Source organism: Fukomys damarensis, unplaced genomic scaffold (genome assembly GCF_012274545.1).
Source record: "Fukomys damarensis isolate Sample0158 unplaced genomic scaffold, DMR_v1.0_HiC HiC_scaffold_29, whole genome shotgun sequence".
Classification (NCBI taxonomy): Eukaryota; Metazoa; Chordata; class Mammalia; order Rodentia; family Bathyergidae; genus Fukomys; species Fukomys damarensis.
This window is the reverse complement of record NW_022900941.1, coordinates 23,312,944-23,340,853: the sequence shown is the minus strand read 5'-3', so window position 1 is coordinate 23,340,853 and position 27,910 is coordinate 23,312,944. Positions and strand designations below refer to the sequence as shown.

General features: G+C 34.1%; 1 protein-coding gene across 2 annotated transcripts in view; it reads left to right on the top strand.

Moving 5' to 3' along the window:
* The window catches only part of Lrp1b (LDL receptor related protein 1B), a 1,779,190-nt gene that overhangs the window by 632,395 nt on the left and 1,118,885 nt on the right, over window positions 1-27,910 (top strand). For both annotated transcript variants that reach the window (XM_033757153.1, XM_033757154.1), the window contains exon 3: window positions 3,586-3,723. In XM_033757153.1, the coding sequence (XP_033613044.1) occupies window positions 3,586-3,723 (138 nt within the window). The remainder of the gene's footprint in view (window positions 1-3,585; window positions 3,724-27,910) is intronic.

Below are 27,910 nucleotides of genomic sequence, written 5' to 3'. Positions count from 1 at the left end.
AACAAAATACCTGCTTTAGCACTTTTCCACGTGAAGTATTCTAGTACTGGTCTAAGGTATTGATTCTCACTTGTGAGGGTAACATCTCATGTCTGAATCAACCACTACAGCTAATTTCTACCATTTACTCCAGGGCACCTTACAACTATTTTCATTGACAGAATGCATTTAAAAATGAAAATTTGGGAAGGAATGGTTAAGGCACAGTCCATTTAGCTATGGTCTAGTTGTCTTATGAGTTACTCAGAAATAATAAAAGACAAGCAAAAGTGTATTAAAGACAGGAAGATTATACTATCTAGTCTGTAAAGGAACAAAGTATCTCTTCTCTAGATATTCCACAATAAATTATCTTTTGACCCTATATCTTATTGTTAGGGATAACCTTACAGTTTTATAAACTATCTTGGTGCAAACCAAGTACGTTCCTATATTCTCAAAATGTATAAATAGCTGAACCCTTCTTGCCCCCATGTCTGAATTTCACCTCTTTTGTTATCTTCATCAATAACCTGACAGTCTTAAAGACAGAAAATCCTACATTCATTTCATCCAACACAAAACATCACTCTAAAAATAATCTTGCTGTTTTATAAGAACTGCTAAGTTACTTAAATTTTCCTATTACAAAATTTCTAAAATTGCCCAAGTTTATGAGATATTCTTTCTGTTCGACCATTTGTGGAATTTTTACAGAATGGTCTCAGTGTGACTGTCCTATCCACTAGTTTGACAATTATGGAAGGAGCCTTTTTTTTTTTTTTTTTTTTTTGGTACCAGGGATCGAACTCTGGTCATTGTGCTTACGAGGCAGGTGGCAGAACTACTGAGCTAAATGCCCAGCTCAAGGATGCATATTTTTAAAGTGTAAAATCATCCATGTAATATTAAAAAAACTACATCAAAACTGTTAATCATAGAACTTTACTGCTTTTTATTTTTATTATTAAATAAATTGATACTCATCATACAAATGTATGACTAAATAAAAACTCAACTCAGTGAAAAGCAGTTTATTTTTATTTCTGATTCAAGTGTGTGTATTCGTAGTTTAATTTAAACATACACACACACAGAGACACATCCACAAACACATAAACATGAAAGTAAATGTTAATTTTTAGAAATATTGATACTCAAGTTACCTAAATGTATTATAGTAAAATGAGTTACGTTTTAGTTGGGTTAAGTGTTTGACAAAATTAGTAGTCTTATATAGTAGTAATTATTATAAATATACGTGGGAAATTACAGAGAAACTGATGGCAACATTTCACCTAGTTAAACTGCATCATAAATCTTTTTCATATTTTATTTAAATGAAAACAATGAAGAGAGCTGTTTTAGCATCAGAATCACTTAGACCTTTATATTTGGTAAGGAGTTTCCAAAATATTTTACTATTTGCAGCTACAGTTTTCTGTTTACCTTATGTAATACTTTTTATTTTTTTGTTTGCTACTTCTATCATAATACTATTATTTGTGATTTTCATAATTTGTGTATTGTAGTGTTCAGTTGGCCTTTTCTCTATTATTACTATTTGCATCAACCAAATAGTGAAAGTAAAGCATGAAATTTGGGGGCTGTTTTTTCTTTTTGGAGCTTGCAGCAAGAACAACAACAAAAATACCTAACAGCAGCTCTCCTTAGCATAATATTTAACTGTAACAGCAAATATTTATTTATTATTTGCCAAGTGATATGTGAAGAGCTTTTGATACAGCCTTCACCACAACACTGTGAAGTAGAAGAATGGCATAAATCTTGCTTGCCCAACCCTTTCATAAAGGTTGGTGCCAAGATTTGAACCCAAAAAAACCACTTCCAGTCTGTTAAATTCTCTGTTATCATTGCATTTAATTAATGACTCTAACAGGCTGAAATCCTACACTGAGCAAGCACCTCACAGTGCTGGATGCCTTGCTATCAATAGTTTTAGACATTCATAAGGACACTGAAAGATACTCTGCTGGTGGTCCCATTTTACAGACAATGATACTAATTGTTTACCTAATTAAGCCAACTAATGTTCTTCTGCATGGACAGAAGTGGTTTAAAACCTAAATATTTTTAATTGTAGCATTGTGATTGTTGAAATAATCAGTAATCAATAGCAAGTTGTGACATAATTTTAATAATAATATTGTTACTTTGGATTTGAGAGTGTTACGTAAGACTAAGAATAACATTGGGAATTTTGGGAGTGCCTACATTTGGGAAATAATAACTAGAAATCTGTACATTGAACATACAATTTGAAGGTTTAATAGAGTCTTAGACATAGTAAACTTCAAAGCTACATATTCTGACTTAAGAATACATTAAAAACAGAAAAAGCATTTTATGCTTACACAAAGTAGTTACTACCAAAAGGTAAACTCAATGTTTAGGCCCTATTCATCATCTAAAATCTATTTGTTAGTGAATTCTGTTGTGTTATATGGACTCAATAAATTTTTTTAAGTAAAATGATTTTGATATCAAGAAGTTTATAATTCATATTCTAAAGTACAAATTAAAAGTAAAACCACTTTTAGATTGATATTTCTTCATTTACATTGCAATATAGTTTTTATATCCCTTATCCAAAGTGCTTGAGGTTAGACTTGTTCCAGATTTTAGAGTTTTCTGAGTTAAAGGATATTTGCCTAGATGTCTTAAGTCACTTTCTGATTGCTGGGACATAATAATCACTGACACCCACAACTTAAAGGGGAGAAGTTTATCTTGGCTCATGTTTTCAGCCCCTGGTCACCTGGCTATAAGGAATGAAGGGCAAGGTGGAAGGTTCTGGCAGAGAAACTGCTCAAATCATGGCAACCAGGAAGCAGAGAAAGAAGGGAGGAACTAGACAGAGAGATATAGTCTTCTAGGTCATGCCCCAGTGACCTGTCTCTTCTAAGGAGACTGTACCTGCTAGAAGTAAGTCACTTATGGCACTCCATAATCTATCACATTATAAAAGTCCCACCTCTGAACGCAAGAGGCTTTGGTGGACATTCCATATCTAAGTCATAGAAATAACTTTAGTTATTAAGCATCCTGAATCCACATATCCAAAACTCAAAATGTTTTAGAATCTGAATATTTTTAGACATTATATTGGGTCATTTTTGACTAAACACTTCAAATTTCATATTTCAGATTTGGCATGCTCATCCTACAAGATCTTTTTGTTTGTGTTACCTGGTACAATTATAACAGGAGTCCTGCTATGAATTTGCCATCACTCATAGTTTACAAGTGAGAAATTGAGACTCAAGGAGTTTAAATTTTTTTTCAAATTATCTAGGGATAAAAGATATAGAAAATCTCAGATTTTAAAACTATGCTATTTTAATGGTTGAAAAATATACTTATATTTTGCATTGTATGAAAAGAATAACATTATTTAACTCTCTGTGCAACTTAAAAAAAGTTTTTAATTGCATGTTCTAATTATGATGTCTCCAAGAATCAGATGCTGTCTGATAGTATTTTCTGTAGTTTTATTTTGGAAACTAGTACTAGTAATATAGTGTGCTTAAAAAACTGAAAGTAACACATATTATTTTCTTTTTCTTTTTTTTTACATATTTTTAGGTCCTGAGGACGTAGAAATCAAGTGTTCCTTGAATCATATTGCTTGCCTTGGTACCGACACATGTATTCATTTATCCCAGCTGTGCAATGGTGTCTTGGATTGCTCAGATGGTTATGATGAAGGAGCACATTGTCATGGTAAGTCTGTTGTGAGATAATATGACTGAATTATTAACTTTTGTAGAGTAAAGAATGCTCCAAATGAACCTATAACGTGCTTATTTTTAAAAATCACGACCATATCAGTTAGAAAGCGTGAAATGTAATGCCTGTCACTCAATATGTTACAAAGTTGTAATTGTCATATTACATTTAAAAATATCATTAGCAGAAAATGCACATTTAGACTTTGATACTGAGTTTTTGAACAATTATATATTTCATATGCAAGTGTTCTTATGAGCAAAGGAGAAATGAGAAGTCTGTCACAGTAGGATGATAGCACAGAGTGTTATAAGCTCTTTTGTATAAACCATTCATAATATTTGAGGAACAGCTCTGCAACTAATATTGCAGTAAATGTATTTGTCATAGATTACTTTCATGATATCATACAATTAACTTTCTTATAATTTTCAATCTTTTCAAAAATCTGCATCTAATTTCTATAATGGTTGAAATTTACCTGTATATAAAATCAAAAAGTCAATTGAAACTGGAATATTGTAATAAAACTAGGGGAGGGATGAAGAAAATGAAACATAAGACTAAGAAATATGAAATCATGGGACCTTGAAATGGAACTGGAATCAAGGCTTAGAATCATGCAAGTGAATCAGGCTTCAAGATGGAATCAGGAAAGAAGTCTTTATCTTAGGTATTTAGAAAGACTGCAATGAAAATGATAGTAAAGGCAAGATTCGAAGGGAGCCGGTTCTTCATCTTATTTTCTGTGATACCATGAGGGATCTTGTAGGAAATGAGATACATGTCTGATCTCTGCACAAGCCATGTGAGAAAAGGTCACAGGCACCAGAATTTCCAGTTTTCAGCAGGAACTCAATATCTGTGCAAGTATGTACTGTATTTCAAAGTCATCTACCATTTCCTGAACATTGTAGTCAGCAGTGTGCAGGCCAAATAGAACCTGTCAGGCACCTACCTACCAGGGGTTGCAGGCTGATGGTTTATCAGCTGTAGGCTGAAATAAACTGAATTCCCAATGAGAAGTGGGAGGATATGTTGGAAAAGAGTAAATATAACAAAGAATCCTCAAAGATAAGGATATTGAAAAGCCATAGTTAGGTTACTGAAGTCAACTGAGACATGGTCTCTTTTCCCTGTCTCCAAAGGGATGCCCAAATACTGTGGTTCTGTGGGAAGATCCCAGCTGGGAAGTTAAAGGTCTTCGGCAATTGTCTTCATTGCTCCACTTTTCTTCCTTAGCCTTGAAAGGTTCCCATAAAGAGATAACAGATTTTTAGTTTCAGTTATTAATATCTGTGCAATAATAATTAGAGACTTTATTTTTATCCAAAGGTTCCATGACAAGTTCTTTATCATGACTGCACATTAAAAAGAATATTAGCAAGAAGTAAATTACTGAATTACAAAGTGATAGGATTTTTAGACTTCTTTTTAGAAATTAATTATATTTTCTGGAATCTCATTCTAACTACTTCAGATGTAATTCATACTTTTTATTACTTTTGTCAATTTTTTAAGTAGATATGTGTGACTAAGCTTTTAAAATAATGAAATCAACACATTTCCAAATGTTACTTCTTCAGAGACAGTTACATACATTTTAATGTCATAAACACTTTTCAGTGCTATGGATCATAAGATAACATATCTGCACTTTTAAATAAAATTTATATTTTGTAATTTCATAGATGAGGGTATATGTTTGTAGCAAAATAACAGATTCAGATAAAAACAAAATACATGGATAAAAGTAAATTGTTATATTAATCTTGATGCTTGAAATAATTAGCACATATATCAGTTTGAAAGAGTATATAATAGTCATGCTCCAATATTTTTCCTATACTTTTCTAACTGCTTCAAATTTCATATTTTTATCCGATGGCAACCTTTTTTATTTATTAATTTTCTGGTAGTTTATTGTACGACTCGCCTTTTTATATATTGCTAGATTTTACCAAATAAAGTGCTTTTAAAAACCTAAATAATTATCATGACCTATGGTGGTCTTAGAATATCAAGAAATGTGTTTGAGTCCTTATATGCTGTTTACCTCAACAGAGAGTGTTTCACCTAATTCCTTGTCCTTGTGTACTGTATAGAATGGTAGGATCAAGGTGGATGAAAAGGTATATTCATTTCACTGAGTAGTTTTAATAAAAAATTTCTACATTGAGAAGAAAAATTCTAATAACTCTGTTTACGTATTTGGCATGGTCCAACACATGGGTAAAAAATACATCTCTTGGGCCATTTTAGACTTGCCATGTGGGTATAGTTTGTATTTGAATGAGCAAAGATGGCAGTCTGATTGCAGACAAAATTACAACATAGGAATGAAGTCCACTTTTCACTTTTAACCTTCCTCCTACTTATGGTCTCACCTGATGAGAAAATGTTTTCCTAGATAGTGAATTACTAACCCTGCCAAATCTCTAAGAAGTTTTCTCATCCAGTATAGGTATACAACAAAGAAAAACACCAGATTAATCCAAGCATTGCATTGCTTCATGCAACACTTCTAAATAACTTGCTATTTATTGCTTTCTAAGTATGTATTCCAATTCAAATGATTAAACATGAATTCTCCACCATGGGAAAAAAATAGATCTTTTTCTAAAGTGGATCCAAAGTATACTTGGTGGTATATTTGTATCCATTATGAAAATTACTAAGGAGAAAAATTTAACAGTTTGGAAGTTATGCTCTTGTTTTGGGAATGCTTTTGTTGTCAACTAAATTGTTTTCTGAATGTTTCCTAGAAAAATCAATTTTTCTAGTGATAATAATGAAAACATATCTATTATTAATGATTTTCTATAATGTTGATATTTTAATCTCCATAATTTGGCTCCATTTGAAGAAAGAAAAATGGATTTTTATATATAGGTGTCATTATATGTAGGAATGTGTTTGTAAAAATTTTACAATAAAAACTTGCAAAGTCTCCACATTGTATTTTGAAAAGTTTCATTGCCTACTGCACATTTCACAGTGGTGGTAATATTGCCCTATCTAAATTGCATGAGCAATAAAAACATTCTATAAAATAAAAGGAGACTCAATCCAAAATATTTCCACAGAAATCCTCACAACCATATAAAAAATGCTAGAAGTAAACAGAATTAACCAATAGAGAACAGCTTCCTTAAGATGCATCAAAATACTATGTTACAATTTGATAGTTTTAAGAGAAGTCATTATAGTAGCATTAAGGTGGGTGTAAGGAAGAGGAGCCACTTGAGGAGCAATGTGGAGTACATTAAATCTAGCACAGGGTTACAGTCTCTGGGACGCTAAACTCACTATGCTAAAAGAACATGGAGCGTTTTCAGATCAGTTTGCAACAGAACTGTAATTTCTGCATCATTAGAAAACGTTAGTTCTGTAATCTCTGTGATTATTTTCCATCAGAAATGCTAATGTCTCTTTAAAGCTAAGGCAATAAAATATCTAAAGAATTTTCTAAAACTGATTGGGGAATGAAACTTTTTAAAAACTTTTCCCCCAAAACCCACAAATATAAACACACAAACATATAAACTCTTCATGTTTGATTTTTACTTTTCTTCTCCAAAAGTGTTCTCATATGACTCAAAGTCTGTGACACAAATAGTAATTGGTATATTTGATGTGGAATCTAGATATATAAAATTCTTTCATCCATCACCAATTCCTTGAAATATATGAATTTGTTAAATTATATTTTTAAATTTTATGTTACTAGTCATTTAGCATATGTTTTCTAATACGTACATTTTTTTCTCCATCTATAGCAATATTTTGGTAGTAATTCTGATATTTATATTAGATGACAAACTTGTACACTTAAAATTTTGTATAGCTGCTTTGTTCATTTACATTTCTGTTCAAAAACTAGTTTTATGATAAAGTGCTAAACAACTTCTGGGAGTAATGTGTAACTTACATACAAGCTTTCTCAGAATAGATCAAGAAAAATGGTAATGTTTATTTTTTGCACTAACACTGATTTTAGAGGGGCATACACTGAACTCACAGCTAACTAGAATAAAAGGAACGGAGGAATGAGGAAGGAAGGAAAGGAGAGAGAGAGGGAGGGAAGGGGAGGGGGTAAGGGAGGAAAGATGCTATCGAAGAAAGAAGAATTTGTAACTGATGTTTTTATTTTAAGCTTATTTTTAATGGATCTTTACTTTCCTTGGCTCTAATTTAAAAGTTCCATTAAAAAATGCTGTCATTATTTTCCTAAAAAAAAAAATCATGCTACAAAGGGGGAATTTTAGCATGAAGTATCTAAGAGCAAAAATCTGAATGTAATGTTACACAAAATGCATCTGCCAGCAATATTAAGCTTAAAGCCTGTAGAGGAAACCTTTACCAGCACATGCTCAAGAGGTCTGAAACATCAATAAACCTTGACTTAAGAAACAAAGCAATGGAATTAGCCAGAGAGACCTGGGTTTGTGTGCTTTTTGGCTAAAAAGCTTCTGTAATTTAAGAATAGATCCTGCTGTATTTTCCACAGTAAGGTGAAGTCTATGATCTTAACACTGATTGATTTAATGGTCAAGTTTAATGCTCCTCAGAAGTAAAACAAGGATTTAGCAAGAAAACAAATCTTCTACAAGTATCATTGTCTTTCCATTTTTAATTGACATTAATATTTGTTCATATTTATGGAGTCCATGATGATAATTTCATATACATATATGATGTATAAGGATTAAATGAATAAAATGGTACATAAAATTAGGATTATGTATTTATGAAGGTTCTTTAAATATATGTGAATATAGTTGTGTGTGTACTGATGTATCTCTCTTATTTTACAAGGTCTTAGTTTTATAAATTCCATTTAATTGGAAATAATGCTTTTGCACAGTTACCTGACTCCTTAACACTGATTTATCAGGTGTAACTGCTAACCTAATCTTGCTAAAACTATCTGACGTTCAAGTTATGTTTATTCTAGAGCCAGCTAACTTGAGAAGTGTGTACCTTTTGGAAAGGGTGACCCTGTATTGTGGCTCAGCATTCAAAAGGATAATCCAAAAAGTTTATTGTAGATTGGAACAGAATCTTTTTTGGACAGATTCACATCATTGATTAATGCTAATATACTAAATTTATGTTATCTGACCCCAGATTTGTTTTTAAGAATAGCTATGGTAGCAAAAAAGGTGAAAATTTTATAAATGATGTATAAATTTATGACTAGCTTAAAATGATGTAAAAGTTATCATTTTAAAGAGATGTATTTATTCAGACATGTTCACATTCTGTATCAGTATCTCCTAAAATATAGTATTGTCATACTTAGTTAGATTAGTTATGTGCATTTTAAAATCTAATCTCATCAGTGGTAAGAATCCTGGTATATCATAGACCTTTAATATTTGGTAAATTGACATCTTTTTAGTTAGTTTTGATTTTCAGTAGATGTAAGTGAAATCATGCCACTCATACCTAAAATGGATTTTTATTCTGTTCATTTATTTAATAACTCTAGGAACAGAATTAGCCATTGCTTTGCTTTGGGGTTTTATTCCCTAGTGTAAGCAGCTCCTATTACACTCACTTTCCAAACACTGAAGGTTCATTGGTAGCAGTTTTGCAAGGCTGTGGGAGGAGGGGTGTCGCTTAGTGGTAGAGGACTTGTTCAACAAGTGTGAGGCCCTGGCTTGCTCTCCATCACTGTAAGGAGTAATTAATAAAAGCCAGTGTGATTTGGAAAAAGCATAAAATTCAGGAGCCCAATCTGTAGTAATCTGTACCCAACAAAAGAGAAATCTGATTTTTTAATCACTTTGAAATTTTTAATTAATATTCACAGAACTGGGAAGTTATTATTTATTTGTATCTTTCCTCACTAAACTTTCCTGTAATAGAAAACAAATAATGTAGGACATAATAATGAGTATGTGACCAAAATTAATTTTTAAACTCTGCCAGTAGAAAAACAGTATGATATTCCCTATATTCATTACATCTATTGACTTTATCAAGCTTGTATTAAGCCATTACAATATTCCAGACATTTACCTGCACATGGAGAATTCAGAAAACCTTATTTTCTGCCTTCATTGAATTTATGTGTCATAATGCAGGTAGATAAAAATTGCTGAGAAAGGATAAAGAGTATCTAATTTTGCTTGCAAAGATGCAGCCAGATTTCCCAAGAGAGCTGACGGTTGATTTGCCATCCACTGTAAGTGTTTAGTAGGCAAATGAGGAAAGGAAGGACATTTGAAAATAACCACATGAACAGAGCACAAGTGCAGGAGAAAGCATAGTATGCTTAAGAAAACCCAAGTTCTTTTATAAGGATAAAGCACAGGCTCCTGAGTGGGACACATGGGATTGAAGGTAGAAACAAGCTACGTCATAGACATGGAGGAGATACTGGAACAACAGTGCATGTGAAAAAGCAATGCATAAACCTCTAGAGAGCAGGAGAGTGAAAGGTGATAGTATGTTTCCTATAGGGTTACAAACGTGTTTAAATAATAAGCATATGAAGGCTAGAAATGTTGCATATCTGTAGCAAGTTACATATTTTTTCTCAGAAAAATAAATATGAACATACTATAATTCCAAAGCATTAAGCTAAACACTCATATGGGATTTTTGGGGGGGTTAACTCCCAAATATATGCATGATAGAATTGTACTTTTTCAATGTCATCTGGATGTAGTTCATATAAGTGAAAGTTAAAATAGATACCATGGTGTGCTCTATTAAGTTAATTCCTTTTCAGATGGAAGTTAGGAATTCAGAACAATTACTGTCTTAAGCAACCAGACCGCCATTTTAACAATTTACTAAAATGCTACTTTGTTGTATATTGCCTAAGTTTTGCCTCCTTGTCCTTTAATTTTGAGAATATACAACTTGTTTCAATATCATTCAAAAGTATGAAGGATAACACACTGTCCCTCAGCTTTCCACTCAACCTCAGCTGTTAGGCCAAATCCCTTATGATTCATTATTTAATTTTTGACACAAGCAGCTTAATATTTTAAAAAAGCAATGAATTAAAGCAGGTAGCTGAGGCTGACCGATATCCCCAGGAGTCATGCAGAAAATCAGTTAGAGAGTCAAGTTTAAACACTGTGACCTTGAGTTTTCCTTCTCCAATTTTGTGCACTGGGCCTTAACACACCAACTCTGAAAAGTGCATAAAATTGCTATGCTTCAGCACCCTTCCTGACCTAGTCTCAAGGTAGCAATTTAGCTTATAAAAAGTCAACTGAAAGATATTTTTGAACTAACTGTATATTCTTTGTCAGTTTTATTAATTGATTGAAAAGAAAAAAAAATGTGCTGAGTGAACAGCAAGCTGAACATCTATATAACCAGCTTGCATAATTAAATGTCTCAATCTGACTGTTAAATCTAACCCCATGAGAAAAATTAGTGCTTTCATTTGGTGGGGGATGGTGAAGGGAACGGAAGTTTATTTTAACTCTTTTAATTAGATCTTCACTGCTAACAAAGGTAATTTTTTTAAGCCTTTGGGAACTCAACTTTTATAATGGGATCTGAAAATAATAACATTTTGCAAGCTCATTCAATGGAGAAAATTTAAATTTTGCATAAAAAACATTAAATTGTGATTCTGATGATATATAACTAATAAAAAATTATTACTAATTATGAAGAAATATTATTATCTGCCAGGGTTTAATGCTAGATTTTCATCAACATTGCAGAACAATCGCTTTGCATATTTCTCTAATCCATGGTAGCACTTAATAGAGTAAACCCTACTCCACCGAATTACACGTGTGTTGTTGTTACCTGGTGTATCTGACTGCATATCCAACCAAAATTTGCTGAAGCCTAATTACCAAGTAATGGTATGAGGAAGTAGAACTTTTGGGACATGATTAAGTCATGAAGGCAGAACTCTCACTAATCGAATGAGTGACCTTGTAAAATAGGATAACAGGAGCTCGTTTGCCCCTTCTTCTATGTAAGGGCATAGCCTAAAGACTGGTTTTATGAATGAGAAACCAAGGCTGTCACCAAGCTCTTAATCTGGTGGCACCTGAGTTTCGACTTCCTTGGCCACAGAACTGTGAAAATGAAATTTCTGTTAAAGCAGTTGAGTCTCTGGTATTTTGCAATAGTAGCTTAAACAAGATATGATACGATGACAATGGATTATCTCATTATATTAAGTGATATTAAAAATGCGGTAGTCATGAGACTGGTGACTTCTGAGCAGAACATAGTAAATTACTTTGGAGTCAATTCAAGCAGTTATTTATTTGAAGATTTGTAGAAATGTAGAGATATATACATGTGTATTTTCAGTTTCCTGAAATGTTGTAAATGTTTTTGCATGTGTGAATATAGACCAAGAAACTATGGTAGATTAATCTACTGGGATTTATTTGCTTTAATTGATTTGCATTTTACTTTTCCATTATGCCCGTGATTAAGAAAAAAACATGAAATCAAAGGATTGACCTCCCTATGTTACAGGAAATTATAATACCAGTTCAGACAACTTGCTGTGGTTGTAGAAACCTTACAGTGCCAACCAAAATGAGATCACTGTGTCCACTGTTACACTTCAGGATTATGTCAGTGTGCCCCTGAGCCAAGGCTTGAGTGTTATGTACAAGGAAGGACAAGCCCTAAAGAGCACTTTTCAGTTCCATTAGCTAAAACATGTGGTGTGTTCTTGTTCAGAGTACAGCTATGCAACTAGAGCATGCCAAGAAAAAATCTATACAGTTTAATAAGTGGCTCAGAGAACTCTCCAGTGTTCTTAAAGCACGAGCACTATAGGACCTGGGTTGTCTAATTTTTCGTTAGGTTATTAAATCTTTAGATCTCAAAAAACATTAACAGGTATAAAGTGCTCTTTAGTCTACACAATTTACATTGTATCAAATCTATTTACAGTATCACATAGAGAATGTTTCATTAATTTTTATTGCTACATTTTTGCAGTCCAGAATGATTATAGTCCTCTTCAGGAATTGCTACGTGTAGATAATACATAAATGTAAACTTTATAGCATATAAATGCATGAAGAAATGTAAGTACATGAGAGTGTGTTTTTGATGACATTTTTGTCAGAACACAAGGGCATCCTGTTGTCACCAGGACAGCCTCTGTCCACTGAATTGCCAACAGACAGGTTTATGCATAGAATTAAAACTCTACTTACCTTTTTATGCCCTTTGCTTCATCTCATTTCATTTGTTTCTGTTTTCAAATCTAGCATAAAGTGAGATTTCTATACTCATGCTCTTGCTGTGTCTGCTGTATTCTATTCCATTCAAGTGACTTCCGTACCTTTACATTAGGTCAGATTTGTAACCTATGTACCTAAACTAATTACACAAATCTGAATATGCAGAACTTAGAGAAATATGTTTGGAGTCAAGTACATTAGAAATCTTACCTACCACAGTATAACTTATAGGTAAGCTCATCAGTGCAAATATGCCTTAGTTTAATTCATAATTTTCTATGTAAGTGGTTGATACCCTTAATAAGTTATAGAGAAACTATATATTTAAATAGACATATTATATTTAACTCTTACACCAGACACTTGGCCCCAGAGATACATCCAATTGTGTGGTGATGACAAACACACAAGAGAGAGTAAGGTCGTGATAAAGTGTAAGAGTACATGGGATGGGACCGTTTTGTGGACAAACCGGTGGGGTAAGTTGTATTAGCAACAATCTGTGCTGGAATTATTGGCTTCAAACAAGCTATGTGCTTTCTGTCAGGAAGATTCACTCTCACACTTGTCCTAAAGTAATTTGCTTCTTTCGGTTTCTTTCTTCTTATTTACCAGAAATATTTGCAATATGCAGAAGGGAAGCAAAAGGTCTCCTTGATGACTATAACTACAAACAGAAGCAGCAATAACTTTCTCTCAGTCTGCAGCAGAATTGTAAGATAATAGGGCCAGAAGGGACGTCAGTGGTCATTCAGTTGATTCATCTACTTTCAGGCTGAATTGAACCCAAACTTGTCTATGCAGGCAGACTGCTATCTCTTCCACATTTGGAAGGCTTCCACAGAAGGAAATTCTAATAACCATTTTTATCAATGAAGTCAAAGCTTGGCGATCTGTATCTTGCTCAAATGCTTGCATTTTATATTATAAAATATATCATGCTCTCTGTTTTTAGCCTTTTCTCTCCAACAAATTCTATTTTTCTGTAGGTTAATTATGTTTTTGTGTATGTATCCACATAACTTTAAAGTTTCCACTAAAATTCTGAATCACCCTTTGCAACTTAGATACAGTTTATTAATTATCTGACTCATATTCATTGTGACGAGCTTCAATAGCTTCTGAATGCTGTGATTTCTCTCATAATTTTTTTTTTTATTACTGAGCACTTCTTGCTTACATTATAACACTTAGAAATTATGTTTGGCTGGGAATAACAGAAGTTTTAAGAAGAGTGGGGACCAAAATAGATGATTATTTTCCTTACATGGAAAAAGTGTCTATCGGTAGACATTGCATGGAAAATAAGATGAATCCATGACATGGTCCATGTCCCAGACCCCTTCTTTATTTCTGTTCTACTGTTCTTGTCACTTATCTTCAAAGTAGACTAAAGATAAAAAAATGGCAACTAAAGCTACAAACATTACAACTGCATTCCAGGGGGGAATGAGAGAAATTAAATGCCCTTACAAAGTCTATCCTCTAGTGTTTGCCTGTAATCCCAGCACTCAGGAGGCTGAGGCAGGAGGATCGCTGAGTGTTCGAACCAGTCTAGGCTACATAGTGAGTTCCAGGTTAGTCTCAACTACATAGTGAGACCCTGTCTCAAAAATCCTCCCCCGCAAAAAAAGAAAGTCATCCTCTCTCTTTAAGGCACTGTCTTGGAAACCTAATGGAACAATACCTACTTTTATCTCATTGACCTACTCTTTATCCTCAGTCGTCCTTATTTGCATGAAAGACTGAGAAATGTGTGCTTTTATGTGGATAAACACTGCCTCCATGGGATCAGATTTGGGAGGACCATGGATAGTTGATAACAACTAGCAGTTAATGTGTTAGATGTTTTAATAAGGCAAGAAGTGTTGAACCCCACAGGAACAATGTGAAGGAAATCATGGCAATGGACATTGTTTAACTCTGTGGCTTTGACTGCCATTCAATGAATATTTTTGGATAATGTCATTAAACTTTCTCCAGGTATAAAATTATAGAAACAAGTTCAATTATTCACTATGTCTCTATTGGAATAGTAAACAAATCTGTTGTAGCAGATTCCCCAAATACCAAAACAAATATTCTGAGGAGAGCATCTGGAGAGCCTGTGGAAAAGGTGGACTAGTGTTGCTCATGGAAAGGTTCCAGCGTAGCCATCTTTCTCTTTCCCCTGCTTCCGTTTCCTCCTCAAACCCTTCCGGATCACTTCCGTTGCTCTTCTCCCTTTCACTCTCTCCCCACTCTCGACTTCATGTATCTTCAGCTTTCACTTTCTCATTTTACGCCTTCAAAGTTATTCTTGTGCTTTAGACACTTTAAAGAAACTGCTCTGATTGTCTGTATCTTGGCTGCCACTTGTCATTTCCTGCCAATCAACACTATCGCTCATTTTAGCTATGTACTTCTTCAGTGTGTTTTATTTAACGTATTGAGGCTACCAAGCCATAGTAAGTGTGCCAAGCCACATTAAATTGTTTTGTTTTCTCTTTTGTTTTGTTGTTGTTTTCAGAAGGATCTTGTTCTGTCGCCCAAGCCAGCCTTGAACTCATAGTGATCCTCCTGCCTCAGCCTTCTGAGTATTGGGATTACAGGCATGTGCCACCATGCCCTCCTCTTATTTCTTTCTGTTGGTACATTTTCTGTTTGTTTTGCTCTTCTAAATCAAGTATACCCCCAAACTTTTATTGCTATTCATCAGACAATACAAGGGACTCTAACTATGGCGTTACAGAGGGTAAGCAAGTGTTCTACCCTTGAGCTAAACTACCAGCCCTATTTCTGTTTTGTTTCAAAAGATTCTTTAGTTTTTCTTTGAATTCCAAATCCTATCAAGGGATTACATTTAAAAGTTTTTATTTCCATACATAAATCCTTATCCACAAAATCCTGGTGATGAAAACTATTTTTACTGCATAGGGTTAAATAAGAAGTAGACATTATTATAAGGGTACTAGAGCAGATCTAAAAGAATTACAACAAAACTATCAGATTGAATTCATACTATTACTTGAAATATTACAAATAGTTCTATGGTTCTTGATGTCTAAGGAAAATAAAGATGAACTTTAAGTGTATAGAAAAAAATGTTGGTGACCTTATCAAGTTCCCTATGCACACAATTCACCTGTACTTTATTCTTTCTGATACCAAGGATAAATCTACATTCCTATAGTTTTGTGCTTCTAACTTGAGGGGGCAGGTGAGGGTTGGGGAACCTGTGGAGATGAAACTAATGGTCTCTCACTCAGCTACCCAGTGTTAGTAAGTGTGGGTTAACAAGCCAGGAGTTTAAACTTTTCAGTATTAAAAATTCTTATCTTTTGGTGCTTATGATTCAGGAAACATGTGCCCAAAGAGCAGTCAGCAATAATGCTGTACTTCAGCATTTAGTGATTGCAATAGATTTCACAGGCCCCCGAATTAGGGGAAAATTTTTGAAGCAAACATAGAAAGTATAGATTAGATTTTAAACTGTTGACATATTATCTTCTTCATTTAAGCAGTAATACTTTATCAAAAATAAAATGTGTTTGGCTGGGCACGGTGGTGCACACATGTAATCCCAGCACTCGGGAGGCTGAGGCAGGAGGATCTCTGTGAGTTTGAGACCAGCCTGGACTGTATACTGAGTTCCAGGTTGGTCTCAACTACACAGTGAGACCCTGTCTCAAAAATAAAAAGTCAAAAAGAAAAGGTGCTCCCCCTTTAAAAAATCTAAATACAGAGACCTCCTTTGTCATTTTCAAAGACTGTTAACATTTATTTATTATCTGGTCAAATTGTCCTGTTGACATCTACATTTTTACTATTTGATCGTTAAGTTTTTCTCCTGAAACTTATTTAGTAAACAACACGTTTTTTCTTCAATAGCTTTTTCTAATTTTATTTGTCTATTATGATTTGTGGAACATAGCTGTTTTTGTGAGAAATAATTCCCAAAGCAAACATAAGTATTTTCAATGTACAAAATTATGATTGTTTACTATTCATATACAGATGTAATATATAATCATTTTTTGCAAGAGGTAACTAACAGTTTAATGACTTAGGATGTTGAAATTCTTTGAAGTTGTTTTTATTTTACTACACACAGGCAAAGCACTACATATCTACAGTGGACTTATAGTTATCTAAACAAGGACACCCCAGAGATGTACAGTACATGTTTACTTATTTAGATTATAAGGCAAAAGATCATCAGACACTTTATGAGTTCATAAAAGGTTGTATCCTTATAATTAACTCTGTATGGCTTCACATTCAAATCTGTTACAACCTACATAAAGTCAAAAGTGAAAAATCGTACTAGAAGTTTTTCCATATCCTTAAACAGAAATTATAAAATATACTTGTGACATATATGTCAATTGCTCTTAATATTTAGAATCCTATCTTGCATGGTAAAAGTGATTCAAACTTAGCATTTTCAATTATATGTTTACTTTTCATTTGGGAACTTGACTATATTTTGTTAGCAATTGATTTCAGCTAATATAATAATGTGTAAGATAGCACACAAATTTAATCTATCTAAGTTAAGCTCAGGTTACTTGATAAATATAAGGAGGAGATGGGATATTTTCACCTTTTATTATACAACAAGAGAAGAATGCATTTGAACGAAGATCAAATATGAAGCTATAATTGAACTGATGTGTTTAAAATCAAATAAATATTCAGCTTTATATAGTTGGAATTAAATTGGAATCATTTAAAAGTACCTTTGTGGAGGCTTAATTGAGTAATACAAAGCAGACTAGACACCATTAATGTAATCACAATTGATAGAATAGACAAGAAGCTACAGCGAAATATGTATGGATGGATGATGTAGCAAATAAAAGACAACACATCATTTGTCTGAGAGAAGGCTATGGGGGGAAAATTGATTTATACAAACTATTAAAATAGATTTAAAACCTCACAAATTGGTCTCAGAGTCTGAAGTTGCATAAAGTTAATAGCCAAAGGGCAGACAAATGGCATAAAATGAAGATTACATTCCTGTGATTTGCATGCAGGGGATTAATCTGCTATAGATAAAAATAGTTTGAGACAAAAATAACTTCCAAAGTTGACTCAATGTTGACTATTTTGCATGGTAACAAAGCAATAATTTACTGGAACATCTTTATGCTATCATTGTAGTTAGATGATGAAATTGTATCTTAGGAGTAACTAAACCATATAGGGAAAAGGTAAGCTGGGGATTTAACTCAGTGGTTCTGCTGCCTGCCTCAGAACTACAGGGACCTGGGTTCAATCTCCAGTACAAGAAAAAAAAAAAAGATAGTATCATGTGTTTTTTTAAAAGAGAAAGATATTTTGATGTTTCAGAGGTTTATTTTCTTCAGAGTTGAGTATTTATGGTACTTTGATTATCTTGGTCATAAAATATGATTTGTTTGTCAATATTTTATCTGTCTTTAGGATTAACATTTGTTGAAAATATAATCAATATGGCCAGACATTAGAGTAGAATCTGGGGATATTCAGATAGTTCCTCTCCTTGGGAGGGGGATCCAATTATTGCATTTGAGTACAACTCATTAGTAAATGATTGAAAACCAATGTAGTTACAGATAACAATGGAGATACCTTATTGCCTTTAGAGAAGGCCTGATTATACATGATGCATGCATTCTTTAGATGAATAGTGTCGTGGGTCAATTATAAATGATCCATCAATTAAAGGAAGGGCTGTCAGGATAAAGTGAATTTTTCATAAGATCACAATATTCTTTTGTTGCTTTTTATCATTTGGTATTAATGTTCAAGAAAGTCATTGTAAAAATTTCCAAGTTCTGTTTAGGTCTCTTTTTTCCATTTGACTACAAACCTCTGAATATCTTAAGTAAGCAGAAGGATTTATTGGCTCAGGGTCTTGGTTACTTCTCTTGTGGAGAGAAAATATGCTACACCCACAAGTTAAAAGAGGAGAGGTTTATTTGGGCTCACAGTTTGTAGAGGTTTCAGTCCATCTTCTGCAGGCTCCAAGGGAGAGTGGCATGGCAGAGGAAAAGCAGTTCATGTTACTGCACAAAAGAAGCTGGGCCAAGATCAAGGGAGGAGGAGGGACACATACCATTCCAGGTCACACCCACAGTGGCCCCTTTCCAAAAGACTTCACCTACCATCACCATGTTCAGTTATAAAAGTGCCAGTGCATTTATCCAGTATCATACACCCATGATCCAGTATCACAAACCTGTGATCCAGTCAGGCCCAAATGCCCTACCAATGAGCATCTGAGGCTTTCAGGGGACATCTATATACAAGCCATAACACTGAAGTAACTTCATTTTGAGATGAATCCAGGGAAAATGCACCCATTGCTGCTAAACCCTCCAAAACAGTCTTGAACCCGAGTTTTTGTGTTTCCTTCCTATGCCTTTTATATCACTCATTGTGAATGAAGTGGAGGAAGCACCAAAACTTGATTGCCTTTTAATTTTACATCTTTCTGTCACCTTCAGTGGAACAGTACTTACCCTGTTTTGTCCCTTCCTTGATTTATGTTTTTTACCACAGATTTCTAATAATCATAAAGGCTGTCCACATCCCTTGTTTTGTCTTCTTTCTTCATTCTTCTTTGTATTGGCTGAAACTCCTGTCCCATTGTTTGCAAAATTGCCCATTACCCTACAAAATCTCTCCTAGGTCCTTTACCTACTTGGGAAACAACACTTGGCCTTTTCAGCTTCTCTTGCACTTTTCTCAAATAAAAACCATCTCTTCAATTCTTCTATTGCTGTTAGTGAAGGTGAGATAATTTTTCCTCTTGACTCTATATAGACCATTCTCCTTTGTTCCCTAAAAAGATAACTCATACCATTAAATTACTTTCTTCCTTGCCCTTCATTGCAATGAGCATCTGTTGACCCTCTAGCCATTCCCTCGTATGTCTCAGTTATTGTGGCTTCTGTCTCTCAAATACTACTTCTGCATTAATTCTCATTAAATTCAATATACCTGGAGATAATGTTATATTACCTTTTCCCTTTAAGTTTATTTTCTCAACTTCAGCTACTACTCACACTAATTATGGTTCTCTAGAGCCTAGAATTTGTCATTGGTAAACATTCCAAGATCACTGTCTTCTCACTTTTGTGCAATCCTCTCTGTGACTACTATCATTTAATTTTCTGTCTTAGTATCTCTACTACCTGAAGAATATGCAGAAACATTCTATTCATTTATCCTCCTAACTTTCCACAGACTTATTTACTCTTTTGATGTCCTCTCTTAATAACTCCTTATTTTTTCTTAAATTCATTCTATCTTTTAATCACTCTACTGCATAGCCCCTCAGCTCTCTGGCCACACTCACTCTCCCAAATGCAAATGAAAAAGCCAAACTCCTTATCAAAATGAAAAAGGCAGTGTAGCCATTTAGCGTGTAAGTCATCAGACAGTAAGGGCAAGGCCTGAAACAGAGTTGGATGGTTCACAAGAAAATACCATTCCAGGTCACAGCCACAGTGGCCCCTTCCCAAAAGGCTTCACCTCCCTTCACCATGTTCATAAACCTGCCAGTTTAGAATGAGCTCAAACCATGCAGTTAGATAAGTTTAAAAGTATAAAAGCAAACACAGGAAAAGGACAGAGTTAAGATAAGAACCTGGACTCTTAGGATAGAAAATTGAAGCAAACTTCTTAGACAGAATAAACTCAGTCAGTTTGCAAATCTTTCCCTCTTCTTAAGTTTAAACAAACTTCGACATTAAGAAATGCAGCATATCTAGTTTCCTTTAAACTTGGTTTCCTCTGAACCCTGCTAGCTGAATAACTGGATTTCTCCACAAAGACTCTAATCCTATCTTGGCTATCTAAACCTAGGAGCCACCTGTAATATGTGGTCTTTGGTTGATGGAACAAGTTCCTAAAATCTGCTTATCCACACTCACACGCACACACACACACACACACACACACACAACTTTCTTCTTTAGAACATGGCCTTTGTTGTTGGCCATCTTCTGCTTCTGCTCTCTAATTTATTGTCTTTGTGAGTTAATTTAGCCTCATGGTTTAAAAATCATCTAAATTACTTTTTCACTTTGGTGTGTTTTTTTTTTTTTTTTCCCTTGGGTTTATAGAGATTGAACTTGGGACCTTGCACTTGCGAGACAGGCAGTGGCACCACTGAGCTAAATCCCCAGCCCACTCCAGTTGAATTTTTAACTTCGGATATGTACAAATGACACTTACTGTATCTGCTTGGATATCTGATAAATATCTCCAACATTACATATCTGAGATGTCTCCCCTCTCAAAACTACTGTATTAGAGCTTTTTCCTTCTCGATTGGCAACACTTTCAAGTTGTTGTACTAAAATTCTTGGAGAGATCCCAGACTTCTTTCTTTTTAATTTACCATATTCAATCATCAGAAAATTTTATTAACTATACCATTTAAATATGTACCAAATATTGTCATTTTTCACCATTTCTGTTGCTAGGTTCAAGCTGTAAATGTCTTGTGCTTGGAAAAAAAATAACCACATAACATATTTGCCTTATGGAAACATGTATCCAGGTTATTCTCTGAGAAACATAGTCCCTAGGATTCCCATTACATTCAAAATGAAGTCAAAAGTCTCTTAGTGATAGGTGAAGACCTACATAATCTGATCACATCTATTTGTTTGACCATAACTGAAATTACTATGCCCTGATCCCAGTATTGTTTGTTTGTCCAAATATGTTGACTCTTTTTGTGTTTTCTATGTGTGTCAAGGGTTGCTTCTGCCTTACATACATTTTACCAAGAAGGAGAAGAAAAAACAGCTATGTTATTAACATTAAACGCATTGAAAATGGTTGTAATCAGAAAGAAATGAAGACTGTGTGATTGCAACAGTGGATAATTGATTATCTGGGATAATAATTAGATTGACATTTTCTAAAAAGAAGACAACACTAAATTTTCGAAAAAGAATGAAATTTGATGTCAGTTACTTGCAAGAAGAACATGAGAAAACACTATTCAGAGTTTTAGTAGCTGGCTTAAATTTAGGTATTGGAGTGTTTGAATGCATTTGGTTTAGTTCTTTGTTCTGCTTTAGATTCTGAGATCAATAAGAATCACACCACCTTCCAGAGCATTTTTTGTTTGCTTACACAAATCCGCTTGAGCCTGCTTGTCTTCTATCCATCCATAACATCCTGTTTTCCTGTCGTGTGTGAAGAATAAATATGAGAGTTTGCATATCCTAGCCCTTGTGTCCTCCTCAAAGTCAAAAGGAGTTGCAGTCACCCTCAGTGTTACAGTAAGGAACATTCACCTGTACCCACAATTCAGCCCAAGATATTTATTAACTTTCTATTTTGAACTGAGCCATAGCAGGATCCATTACAAGGCATAGTCACACCAGGATCAATTCTTGTACTAACAAGCTTATTTATTTAGGAAATGGGTCAAGGTACTCCCTTAGAAGAATATTTAAACATGTTTATTTAAATCTATGTCTCCACAGTCTAAGTTAAAGACACTTGTGTAATCCATTCGATATGGAGTGCCATTTATGGAAATTGATAAGTGGAAAGTTTCCTGGGAGATTTTTCAGCTAAATTGGTGTTGAATATGATCCTTTTTCATGTCTGTGCGTTATATGTCACTCAGTAGTACTGATCAAATACCAATATGGAGTAAGGGTGTTAGTGAACTGCCATTTGGTGTCTTTTAAGATCTTTAAGAGTGATTGTTCCTTGGTCAGTAACCAGAGTCCTGAGATCAGTTTATCCATTTATAGTCATCTATGTATAAACCTATGTTTGGCACATTGAAGAAAGAATGTGTAGAGGACTTTAGAAATAGGACCATTTTTCTAAAATGGCTCTTTTATGTGGTTGAGAAAAAGTTGTTCTATTTAATAAGTAGTTAGCTTTAGCATGCTTGAAAGTTGAGGTAGCTCCTCTGTATGTGAGTTACAGAATTGTTCATTAAATATTGACTTTTCTATATGCTTTATTATTTTAAATAAATATATTATGGAGTAAAATAAACTTAGATTTTTTTCTTTTTATAGTTGGAGAAACCAATACTGATTCAACCAAAAATAATATGCATACATTACCTTCACCGAGGCTATTTTTTTATCTTGCTTTTCTACCAACATAAATCTCTCCTTATACTTTTGTGAGTAAAATACTAAGCTAAATGCCTGGCCAAAATGTAGAAAATGAGTTGAAAAAAATAGTACCTTTATGGAACTTTTTCTCCTTGATTTTGAAAGCTTTGTCACAAGCCAAGTTGAGATGACCCAGACAGTTTTTACATGTTTCCCTCATCTATATTTGAAATTCTGATGTGAGCTTAACAATAAATTAAAAACCCTTCAAAACATGCATGGTCCTGGAACATTTTTTACAGTTAGTTATTCACATTGCTTTTCATCTAAGCCTGGACTAAACGTGGGACCGGTATTCTGTCATGACTTTAATGTAAAAAAGTCCTTTAGGTTCCATGAATGGACCCCTCTCTCATTCCTTTCACAATCGTGTTTCCTAGAGGTGAATAAAAATAACTTGCACCCAGTAATTATTTACTCACAGAGCATTCTGTTGTCCTTTTTCTCCATCAAATCCAGAACATTTTAACTGCTGATTTCTCCATAATTTTATAATCTCTCATGAATTTTCATTAGCCTTTTTTCTACCTGGAAGTTCTATTTCACAAACTTTTTTTCCTCTTTCTATTCCAGGAACTCCCAACCCCTTCTCTTTGCTGGGGTTCATCTTTTATCTTGCTCTTATTTTGTCATTTTTCTGAGTTATTCTATCCACTTTAGCTACCACCTGCTTGCTCAAGACACCTACCTCCCCATTTCCTTGACTCTTGATATCTAAGTATATATCTCTGCTGGTCTCCTACATGCATCATATGAAAGCCCCTTAGGCATAGCAAGTTCATACCTGAATCTGAACTCATCATATTTTACCTTTGCCTCTTCTCCTTCTTTTCATATTTAATTGCATTAAAATTCATAGAGTAACCAAAACCAGGCTCTTGAAACTATACTATGCCATTTATTTCCCCTCACCTGGTACAAAAACAAAGCAAAACAAAACAAAAAACAAACCATCACATTCAAGTTGTTTTCATTGTCAACAAACTTCAGGTTCTACTTATTTTTGCCCTTCTCAATTACCTTGGATCTAGTTTTGCTCATTATACAATTTCAATACAGTTAAGGTAATAGCCTCCCACTGTTTATTTTTTGGTTATTTATCCTAACCATTGTCAGTCTGTGGTCTGGTGAAAAAAATGATCTTTCTGAAATACTCAGTGCCTTGCTTAAAACTACTGTGTGAGTTACAAGTACCTTAGCCCAGCAGACACAATTTCCCTATCTATTCTCTGGCTTCTTTTTCTAGATTTTCTATTTTTGCATCTGGATTTGAACTAAACTGAAATTTCCTAGATGTGTCAATTATTCAATGACTTATTATTTTTTTTGTCTTCTTCCCATGTATTATGAGGTCTTGTTTCTGTCTACCCAGAAATCTATTACTCATCTTTGGAAACATAGTCTAATAATATTAAATCTAGGAAGGATTTCTTGAGAAAATTTATATTTTTCATATTCACCTATTGCTATCTTATGGTAATATTATATTCTTTCACTCAATACTTTATTTATCCACGTATTTTTTGAATTTATGTCATATATTTGGCTATGTGTTATATAGTGGGGATTCAGAAATAAGATGATGTCTCTAATATCAAGAGATCCTGCTGGGGCTGTAATACCAGCACACAGAGACTGAGGAACATGAGATGAAGGCCACTCTGAGCTATATAATGAGTTCAAGGCCAGCCTTAACTATATAGTGAGACAAAAATCAGAGTTTGAGAGAGATAGTTAGATTATATAGTGAGACAAAAATCACACACAGAGAGGGAGGAAGGAAGGGAGAGAGAGAGAGAGAGAGAGAGAGAGAGAGAGTTTGAGAGAGAGAGAGAGAGAGGAGAGAGATCTCCACAATTAAAAGAGATGGTTCTGTGAACCAAATCTTATAATGTGATATTCATGGGTTTACACTGTTATGTATGAAAGTGGGTGGTGATCATGGGCTTATCAGGATCCATATAGAACAACAGCAACCAGAGCATTTAAACAGAGAGAATTTAAGGAAATAATTTTTTGCATAGCTGTTAGAAAAAAACTTGCCAGTCAACAAAAATAGCGAAGTAACAAATTACCAAGAGCAGGAAGATATTGTCTTTTATAGGCTAGAGAGTAAAAGATCTAGAGCCAAAATCTAGATATGTAGTTTATTCTGTGGCGGTTGGCACCCTGTAGAAGGTACAGAGATGCTGACTGAAGTCCTAAAGAGGAGAGAAAAAATTATTTTCTCCTTTTCTAATTCCCAGTTCCTTCTTGATTAACCCAAACAGAAAGCAGGGAATGTACAGGCCTTGGAAATACAGATTTAAGGCTTGCTTTTTTTCATTTATTATGGTGAGACAATCATAGTACCTTAATGAATTTGTGTGATAATTAGTGATAATGTAGATAAAATAGCTTGTAGTACACTGGGAATATTCAGCATTCTACAAGTGACAGTTAATATCATTTTCAATTTTCACATATTCACATTTAAGGGGCAACAGAGTTTCAGATGAGTATTTACTAGTCTGCCTTATTAACTCTTTACTTTCACACCTAGCATGGTATCTGGAAGATTGTTATTATAACTATTAATTTACTTGATCACTTATTCAATACAGTGAATACCTATTGTGCTTAATTAATGCTGAGGATGCATACTCTCACTCTATGAATCAGTGGTCTATTTAGATTTCTTGAGGGGAGATCCCTTGTTTTCCCCTGTTCCCATCCCACCATTTTAGTAGTTTCTTATGGGCTGGATAACAAAGCAAAAGAATAAATAAATAGAACTATGAGTTAAAACCTTCTGGGGCTGGGATTTAGCTCGGTGGTTCTGCTGCCTGCCTCACAAATGCAAGGTCCTGAGTGCGATCCCTGGTACAAACAACAGCAACAACAATAACAAAAAAAAAAATCAAAAAACCTTCAGAAGCATCTACTATTCCTGCGCACGTCCAAGTATTCCTGATTGACACTTTAGGCTGAGTGCTGAGAAGATACTGGCTACTGAACCAGCAAAGAGAAGGCCTATGCCTTCACTGGGTCTGATGTTTTTAATCATGACAGAGAAGAAAAAAACTTGGAAATCAATTGAGAGAAATATCTAAATTTCTTTGGACAGGTAAACTTTTTTTTTACCTCCTCTTCTTTTCAATGGTGTCTTAAAAATACTTTTTTAAGTATGTAGATTTAGAGACATCCTGTAGTTGATTAAACAGACCAGCCTTTGAGAAAGGTTATGACCAGGCAAATGGTTATGAAGTACATGGCCATTTCTGCCCTAAAATGAGAAACAGTTTAAATTCATATTCATAAATATTCTTGGTAATGGTAATTCTGCAGTGTAAGTTCAAGTGCTCACTTGTGACTAGTCATTTGCACTTTGAATGCAAATCTCTTGACAGCAGTTTAAAGACATGTTTGAAAGCTTTGGCTAATATTATTGGATATTGTCTATAAAAGAAGATATACACAGAGGATTTTCAGATTTCCATAGCCTTATTAATCTTGGTCAGTAGCCCTTTGTAAAGACAAGAAAAAGGGCCCCTGTCAAGTAAAGCTGATCAAACTTGATGTATTTACCACAGTAGCACTATTTCTCTCATCTCTGAGATATTTACAGGGTAAAGACATTTGCATTCAAGTTGGACTGGGAAAAGTTGTAACTAAATGACCTTCACTTAATAGCAGTATAAAGGCTGCATGTTAGGGGAGAGAAATATAATGTCAAATAGTTGCGCTGTGATGAAGGATGATTGGTGATTAAAGATATTAATATATCTGTATGTCTATCTAAAGCAAGATTATATTTGATACAAATGACGTTGCACTTGTGGCAAGTGAAAAACAAGACAGATTTAAAATACTACATTAATGCAACTATGGGGGAAGGCAAAACTAGAGATAAAATGTTCCTTGCTTTATCTGCACAAGGCATGTGAGTGCTTCACAGAACCTGAGGAAAGCAGTGGGAGGGCCAACACCAGATATTCATGTAAGGGCAGAAGCTCCTATCAGCACACTCCTTGCTTGCTTGCCCCGAAGAAGTATTTTTCATTCATTCATGAGAGTAGTTGTGCAATTTCTACTCTTTGATACCAAATCAGAAGCTCTATGTCTATAAGACAAAACATTTTGGCAGCAGAAGCTGAAAGTCTAGACTATTACAAACAGAGAATTTTAATGGATTGAGTGGTTTATAAACATATTTTGATTTAGAGACGCCTGTGTATCTTATATTCTAAACTGTTTTATTGTGCATACATTAAACAAGAATTAATTGCCTAGTTTTGAATTTCTTTTGAAAAATATTCTTTAAGCATTTTAAACAAATACTTGGGACAACATTGGTAAAAAATGTTATTAGGAAATGGAATGAAATATGGCACATAATACTTGTACTCAATTAAATTTACTTTAGGTAGTAGATGAGAGGAAGAAAGAAAAAAAACAGTATGTTCAATATATACAGGTCAAAATATCACTGAATCTATTTCACAAGGGTATATAACATATCAAATGTTAGATATATTACTTGCCACTGAACCTGGTGACATTACCTCAGTAAGCATTTCTTGAATGATAAACACATAAACTATTCCTAGAGCTCAAATGAGTGTCACCACAGATAACAAACAATTCTGGAAGATTGATGGCAAATGAATTTCTGTTGGGGAGTGGGATTGGGATGCGATTTTTGAACACTGGAGGAAAAAGAGAAAAAAAATTCTCTATAAATGGGAATAGTGTTAACAAAATCAGGAAAACTGGAAAGTAAATTCATATTCATATTTCTTCTATTCAACCATTTATACTGTGTTATTTTGAAGAAAAAATTGTATAAAACAGGCCTTCGATTTAAAAAAA